The sequence below is a fragment of the Musca vetustissima genome, unplaced genomic scaffold (assembly GCF_032173495.1).
Source record: "Musca vetustissima isolate MV318-11 ecotype Yass unplaced genomic scaffold, APGP_CSIRO_Mvet_v1 utg11272, whole genome shotgun sequence".
Taxonomy (NCBI): domain Eukaryota; kingdom Metazoa; phylum Arthropoda; class Insecta; order Diptera; family Muscidae; genus Musca; species Musca vetustissima.
The window spans coordinates 196,876-205,546 of NW_026879976.1; the positions used below are offsets into that span (position 1 = coordinate 196,876).

Consider the following 8,671-nt stretch of genomic DNA (forward strand, 5'->3'; position numbering starts at 1 on the left):
TTTGTCTATAGACTAACTAACATTGTGCTAAATTATTGGATTGGTCCTAAAACTTGAGACCGAAAGGACAAAAAAAGCATCAAAAATGACTAGTATGGCTTGTACTTATTGTACTCGTAAATTTTGATGGTTATTTTTCGGATTGGTATCTATTTAGATTATTCGCATATACAAATATACATATGTCTATTCTTTTTTTTTTTTTTGATTACGCTAACTGCTTATTAATATCATGTGTAGGACGAGATCGTAAAACGATTTTTTCGTTTCATCATGAGGCGGTAATGAGCCACTGTGTGTAACTTTAATATTGAATGGTTTCTAAGACGCTTTGAGAATATTTTATTGATATATACGTTTCTCGAAAAAAAAGAAATTATCCTATTCAATGTCATATTTTATGACTCTGGGTGGTAAACTGGAGATTTTATTTATGTAGAATGTATTCAGAATGTTTCCTAAGTTATATTATGTACATTTGTTGGAAAAATAGTTCGTCCGTTATATTGTATTATGTTTAATATATGTAAATTGTAACTATGTTTGAAAAAATCTTTATCAAAATCCTACCGCTGGGGATGAGTATGGGACATGTGGGAATGTGTTGAATGAGGTACATGTGAAACGTGTGAATGGTGAGCATGTCCATGCGCATATGCTTGGGAATGGGATAGTGGGGAAGGTTGCCCCCCACTATAAGGGGATTGCATTAAACCTTGGTCAAGACCGTAATGGGATGCAGGGGCCTGGGGATGTCCTAGATGAGCGTGACCATGATGACCATATATTAATTGTCTTACTTTTGAATCCTCATCGGCTATGTTGTAGCTGAGTTCGGTTTCTTCGAAGCCAGTCGCTGACATGCGTTGATCTCCACCTCCAACGCTGGGCGGATCGGGAGAGTTTAAACAAGTTTGAATAAGTTGTTTTCCTGCTTCTGAAGTAATCATTGGCTGTAATTTGCGGGTTGCGAACGTGTACACGTGGCCAGTCTCTGAAGCAACAAGAAGCATAACTTGTGTGCCAGTTAGGGTAGACAATTCATAAGCCTGAAATGGAAATGAAAGAAAAAAATCAAATATTTTCCATCTCAAAATACTTACAATATATATATATTTACTATATATTATGAAATAACTTAACCCAAACTAATTTGACATGAAATAAATGACATTTGGATATTTATTCATGATTCTTTTCTATATTGTTCGAATGACTACCTTGCTAATGTTACGGAAGCATTTCGATACGAGTACTGTGAAAGTGTTACACAATTGCTGTATATTTCTATGTATTTTGTCATCGGCAAAACATACCGCTTCAAGCTTAAGACAAAGTTTAGAACTGCATCCATGTTCATTCAGCTTTCTCTGCGACCGAAATTTTTTTACATTACCAAAAAAGCTGGCATATGGTTTTAACGTTTTAGTCACCCAGAAGAATGAATAAACGATTTGTAATGCTTCCAATACTTAACCATATGCCTATCGAAATGTCTGATCTCTGATAGCAGCTTCCAAGTTACTCAATTGATTTAAACATTTACAATTGTTTTGTGTTTCGCTATTTGCTTGACTTTAAGCCCTATACACAATGCAAAATCAACAACACCATGAAACATATTCTCCATTGATGCGAGGCATCGTCACCTTTTGTCGGTACCTTTAAAACAAATTCACAATGTTGTTGCTGTCTTCCTATTCAGGACTGCCAGGAAAGCGAACGAAGATCACACACGCCGGATACCCCACTATCAAATATATAGTATGTACGCATACATGCCATTGTGTGACCATAGGATAACACTGCATGAAGTGAAGTACTATCAAGTGACGATATTTCGGACATGTTAGGGAAATGTGTACCTAACTTTGTAGCCGAATACTTAGTAAAAATCTTCAACAATTCCCTTGTCACAATTAGTGAACTCTTGTTTTGTCCTGTATTATTTGCCAATAATAAAAAAATTAACACACCGCACATTTGTAACGTTTACACATTCCTATCGGAGATTCAACGTATGATGATGCCACCGGCCTAAAAAAATGGCCCACGTTTAAAATTTCTAAAGAAACGAATCGTGGAAATTATTGTATTAGGAATGATCTCATTTCATCCATTAATTTTGAATGACAATATTGTTTTCACTTTTGCAGCTATCTAGCGGGTAACGTCTACGCACTTCAGCAGTTTGTGAATTTCCATATTGGGAAACCTACAAAATACTCGTCGTCTTTGGAAAAAATAAACGTTCCACACTGGCACCCACGATAGCTAATAATACAAAATATATTTTAATGTGAAGATGTTTTTGTTATCGCTGTTAAAGCTTGCGATTTTGTATCGTAATATTCAATATTGTATTAATGTAATATGTTCGATTGATCTTAAACCAGTAATGTTAAAAAAAAATACGGTGGAAAACCTTAATCGGAATAGTGCTATAATTATTTTTTTTCAAATTGTGGGACGAAACGTTCAGCGTCTCTAGATTGTGGGCCACTGAATTCAATAATTTGATTTGTATCATTTTTTCTTATCAGGATAATCGACAGCATAAATTTTTGGGCTGTGACCGCATGTTCACACCAGCACTGCTCGGGTACAGGCTTTTTAGATGAATTATGAGTGTGATCATATGGTCACGCTAGCACAGCTCGGGTTAAATCTATTTCAAATTAACGTCCTTCGTTGAGGGTATTTAATCTCTATCATTAAAATACTAGCAATCATTCGTGTTTCTTAAGAAAAAATAGTGGACATGTCGATTGTAAAAGATTCGTAACTCGAGGTTTACACATGCATTTTTTTGGAAGCAACTCTGCAGGGTAGGGAGGTAATATAATAGCAAATATTTTCACCCGGGTATTTTTCATTGTTGTAAAAAACTTACTAAAGAACATTTTGGAATTTAAAATTTGGTATGTTCCCGTACTGCAAGAATCTACAACTTTTTACTGCGATAACGAACGAATTTTCCTTTATGATATCGAAGAAAATAGTAAGATCTAGTAGATTCTTGCAGTAAGGGAACAAACCAATTATTAAACAATATTTGTAAATATTATTATTTTGTTTTTTTTTATGGCTATGGATACTATATTGTTAAAGCTATTTTTCGATAACTTTGGCTTAAAATTGGAGAAACATATTAAATAAGTTAATAAAATCGGATATCAGTGTCCTAAAGTCGGCACAAGGTTTATAATTTAAATAAATAAAATTATTTTATACAATTTTTTCAATACAATACTGATTGAAATAACAACCAATATAATAAAAAATCTATTAAGGGGAATTTGAATCTTCACTGAACATGGCTTAACACTAGATATTCCCGACCTTCATGAATATACACATGTAAATGTTCCTCTGCAGGATCTGCAGAAGTCGTCCATGGCTGGAACTCGAAAACCAAGCAAAATTGTGATTATTAAATACGGTAATCTCTTTTCCGAAACATTTGTCTGCATTGTTTAACGACCATGATGCAAACAACGATGTTATTATAATACAAATGTTAATATCGAAAATTGTTGATTACGGCTGAAATCAGATGATACTAATGATTTATTTAAATCCATTAAGAGCACTACCTAAAATTCAACTAGGGCGTTCGACGTAATTCACCACAAAAGTATAACACATGTATTTACATATATGAAAGTTACCGAAATACTGTTCAAAAATAAACAACAATTGATGTGTTAACGAAAATAGTGTGCCTAAAAATGTGGAAAAAAACAATCATTTCTAAGGCCTATATAATAGGTCATCCAGTAAGGCCAGCTGATATCTAAATTTTTTGTCAAAATATATTGAATTCAAAAAATAATAATAGTTAGCTTTGACAAAGGCATCGACAAAATTTTCAATTTGTTTAAATATTATCCTAAAATACAAAAAAATGTTTTTCAAATGTGGTGAAAAATCAATTATTTGTTTTGATAAAATCAGTGCAGTGTATAAAGTTTGTTGTGCGCTATCAAAAAGTGCGAAATAAATGGATTTTTTAAATTATTTTCGCCACAACAACAACTTTTGACAGAAAATGTAGATACGGGGTTGTTTATTTACGGAAAAGTAACTACACAATAGCTATGTGTAGTTACTTTTCCAGTTAAATTTATTCAGTAAGTTCTATTTTAGAGATTAAGCCGTTTTATTGTCTTTTACATCGATGCCGCGAAAAGTAAACGGACAACATTCAGTAAAATTTTGTAAAATATTCCGCAATTTCACACAAAATGGTTGAATTTTTTTAATATTAATAATGAATAAAATTCATAAAATACAATTGTTTTTTTGACTTTGGTCAAAATTTAAAATAACAAGTGATTGAAATACATAGAATTGTGCTGAATAAATCTTAAATAACAGATCGTGTAAGAGGCGAATATTATCGGCCATTTTGGTAAAAAAAATCCATCAAACTGTCAATTTTTTTGTTTACGTTTTCACACGATTAAGCCATAGCTCAACTGTTAAACTATTCTTCTATTTTCGCTCTCTTTTACTGGACTTTTTTACCAAATATTGAGTAACAGACACAGCTAACATTTTATGTATATTTAGTCTATCTGTGTACTCGATATTTTATAACAATTTGTAGAAAGTGTTACTAAATATTGTCTTCTTACACAAAACTTTAGTAAAAGAGCATGAATTGAGAGAGCTATTTTGAACAAAGTATTTTAAAACTCAAAATCTGAATGTTTTCAATGTTACAACTAGTATGTAGTCATAAATTTGACAAGAAGAAAATAAATAATACAAATATTACATTAGGCAAGTTAACCTGCGGCAATTGTCAGTTTGTGGGCGAGAGAGGTGGACGGTTGTCTTCCTCTCAACTCTTTTAGCTACAAAGTACTGAATACAGACAATGAAAATTGCCTAATGTAAATCAGGACCAAGACCTGTATAAGGTCTGACAGTAAGGACATCTGAGTATGAAGTTAGCTTTCTAATCATATTATAAAACCTATACATACAGAATTATGTTAGACGTCAAAACGAAAATATTAATATAATGTAAACATTTAATTCAGTTTTAATTTATATCGTCTTTGTGAAGCACATTCAGACTATTTCAAGATTTTTAAAAACGTTTTTATATAAATTATCTTACAAAATTATAAATTGTGTTGTATTTTGGTTATTTTTTATTTAAAATATAAAAAGGCGAAACAATTAGTTTGCGCCTCTTCAAAAAAAATTACGTCAAACTTAATAGAATCAACTGCTTTCGCTTACTGACCGACCTTATACAGCCCTTGATCAGAACCATGGCCTAAACCTTGATCAGGACTAAACATTTTTAAAGTTTGGAAATGGTTTGGACGGTAAAAGAACTACTATACACTTTCTATACAACATGGGAGAAAAATAAAATATATTCAAATTTACTAAAATAAATATTGATTAAAGTTTAAAAAAATGTAAATGACTAAATATGACAGATTTTAGAGGACATACATTTTTTAGATAACAGCCAGTTGTCCATCCAAAAAATAGAAGACATATGGTCACCTTACAGAATGCCGTATGAAATAAGACTGTTTTCTGGCATTGCATTTAAATGCAATTATAATTTAACAAACATAAAAGAGGAAACTTTTCCACACATTCGAACTTCTATATTAAAGAAAGGTAATGAATATTACAACAGAAGCAATGCAAAAACAACGACAACTACCAAGGCATCAACATCAAACAAATGAAGAAAAAAGCAATATATACCATGTGTATAAAAGGACAGAAGAAATCTTGTGTTAGCCAAGAGTTGCAAAAAAAGAATAGCTTTAAATGTCGTCATCCATTGTTTGTTTTAGCTGCAGCTACTATAGCGCAGCGTCATCTGCTATAAGCATACTTTAAATGATTGCCCACTATTGTCAGCATTTCACAATGCTAAATGGACATGGAGAAGGAGAGAGCAACACAAAAACTCACGAAAATACATAATATCATTGTCGTCGTCATCTTCATTGGCTCAAACCCTAGAATTGAATTAGTCTACAGTTGCTGCTATGCTGTGGCTATGGTTTTCATACATTAATACCCACGCTTCCGATCGATTCTCTAAATGTCCGTCCGACTATTGGTTTATTTGTTTGTATGTTGTTATTTAGCATTTTCACTGAAGAGTTTGGGACCTTGTGCTATCGTATATGCTTCCAAATTGTACAATTAACTATGCCGAATCCAATAGACCGAACCATACTATTTCCTCTTCTCACATTAGCTAGATGACAATACGCCGATGAAACAAACAGAAAAAAAATAGCTTCATACGAAGCGCGCTCACAATGCGTGTACAATTACTTATTGGCGAAATGACCCTTTAAAGGGAATACAGACTTGCCGCAATGGCATAATAATAGGATAAGTCTGCAAATCGTTGGGAGTACTATAAATACATTGCAAATTCATAGAGACGCTCACATAATTTCGGGTTTTGCTAGCCATTGTTCTTTGGCGTACACATTGCTGCGCATATGTTATTAAAGGAGCACTCACCTTTTTCATGATTCCCGTTTTACGCTTAGAAAATGTGGTGTAGCGTCTCAGTTTGTTATCAATGTATTCCATTTTAATTTTGACGCGTCCTTTGGTTTTCTTGCCATTTGCTGGTGGTGACTTCTTACTCTGCAATGAATTATAGTTGTCATCGACTACGTCGGTTACACCACCGCCCGAACTACTAGATTGTGGCTGCTGTTGACTGCCGCCATGTGAAACACTGCCACCACCTCCACCACAATTTTCAAGGCCTTGTAAATTTGACAGTCCACTGGCGCCGCCGGCATTTGGCACACGATGATGCGAGTCATCGTAACAATCAGAACCAGATCTTTTGATTCCACGCTGCTGCCCCGCACTATGGCTACCCGAACTATTGCTTAGAGACTGACACTGTTGGCCACTAGACATTAAACTACCGCTGGAGCGTGATGTTATACCGCCAACTCCTGGGCCACCAGCTCCCCCACCCATGCTTTGCAACAAACCAGTACTTGGAGGCCGGCCAAGAGCCGCCACAGCGGCTGGGTTTCCATACATATCGGCCTGGTCGGCCAGCGAAAGGCCAATACTACTCATAGAGTAGTTTAGGTTATACCGCGAGTCACCTCGCGAAGGATCCATTCTGAGATAAAAGTTATCCACCGCGATGCCGTTTCCGTACGTAGTGGAGAGAGTAGGACACACGTTCAAATTAGACGCAATGGCGGGCTGTTGCCTTTATAGAATAACAAACACGGCAGGGGAGCACCAATATTGACACCTCTACACGTAACAGCTTTGCTCGTCCAGCTGTCTCTTTGTAGAACGGTGCAACTAATTCTTTTTTTTTTAAAGTGACAATAGCTAAATCTATAACACTAAAATTGTTGCTTATTTTTATTCAGTACACAGGGTGGACGGTGCAGAGTATTGCTTTCATCCAAAAATAAACACTAGGAAAACACTCTTCTTCTTTTCGACACACTGAATTCACACGACCGACCGCAGTTTCGTCTACAACAGCTGTTTCAAATTATTCAATTTTAACCGATGTACCAAAGACTGCAATGCAACTTTACACTCATTCACATCAATCGCACTTTAAAATATTTTTAATTGCAATTATTATTTTCCACAAATTATTACATTTTGCATTCTATTGGTACACAACAACAGCCACTTCCACCTTAGTACGGCCAATTGACAACCACGAACTGACGTCTGTGACGGGTTGTCAATGGAATTCAGTGTTGGAAAGTGTGTGTAATATCGCCTTGTAGGGTTGTATTTCTGCAAACCAATATTGTTGCTTGGCTCTCCGGGCAGGATGGTAATTTGTCCCAAAATAACTGCAACAATATTCAAATTGGAATGTTCTGCTGCTGATTTTGTCCCTCGCCGATATTGATATCAATTGTCGTTGTCTGGCTGCTGGATAACGTTGAAAAACCTTTAGCGTTGTTAATGATAACAAATCCAAAAAAGCCCAAAGGTAGTAGTCGTGGGTTGCAAAATAATGACGAAATATGGAAGTTGTTGCCGCTTTGTTTGTCGTATGTGTTCTCTAGATGGAAGCACAATACCGAATACGATCAACTCACGTTTTCAAATAAAGGTAGCCCCCAAGCACGTTCACACAGCCGACGTATAAGCATTGAGAATATAAAAACAGAATGGCCAGAGACCAGAGAGTAAGTCGCGCTCAACTGAGACAAGTTTTGAGATTACACTCTTAAATACAACATAAATAGTACACCTACCAATATTGTTGAAGCTCTCCAAAGAGTACAAACAAGTTTGGGTTTATTGGCGTTTGTTTTTGTTTTCGTCTTGAGTTCAATGCAATTGTATGTGTATGTGGGTGGCGGTGTGTGTTCAACGGGTAAGGTAAAGTGTGGCACGATTGTTTCTCACTCTCTTAGTCATGAATAACTTCAATTGATTAGTGTTTAGCCGTGTATCACCGAACACGTTAATTTTGGCTGCAGAAAGCAAGTATGTATATAACCAATGCATGCATGATCATGTGTATAGTTATACTTTCATGAAATGTATATTTATATATAGGTATATGCGTTTATGTAAATGCGTAAGCAAATGTCCCTCTAGATAATCATAAAAATTGTTTTACAATGATAGATCCGAAACGATCTAGCAACATGGC

The 8,671-nt window shown here is 35.0% G+C and overlaps 1 protein-coding gene across 1 annotated transcript; it reads right to left on the reverse strand.

Moving 5' to 3' along the window:
• Positions 1–566: 566 nt before the first annotated feature.
• Positions 567–7,216, reverse strand: LOC133325223 (serum response factor homolog). The gene is made up of 3 exons (XM_061534004.1): positions 6,750–7,216; positions 6,523–6,677; positions 567–1,049 (listed from the first exon to the last, which is right to left on the reverse strand). The coding sequence occupies exons 1-3, from the start codon at positions 7,147–7,149 to the stop codon at positions 567–569; spliced, it is 1,038 nt and encodes a 345-aa protein (XP_061389988.1). The 5' UTR covers positions 7,150–7,216.
• Between the last annotated feature and the right edge of the window lie 1,455 nt (positions 7,217–8,671).

Coding starts and splice junctions, on each gene's coding strand:
- LOC133325223 (XM_061534004.1), bottom strand. CDS start 7,149: ATGGATCCTTCGCGAGGTGACTCGCGGTATAACCTAAACTACTCTATG. Junction 6,678..6,749: donor AAATTGTGGTGGAGGTGGTG/GCAGTGTTTCAC, acceptor TAACCGACGTAG/TCGATGACAACTATAATTCA. Junction 1,050..6,522: donor AAACGGGAATCATGAAAAAG/GTGAGTGCTCCT, acceptor TTTCCATTTCAG/GCTTATGAATTGTCTACCCT.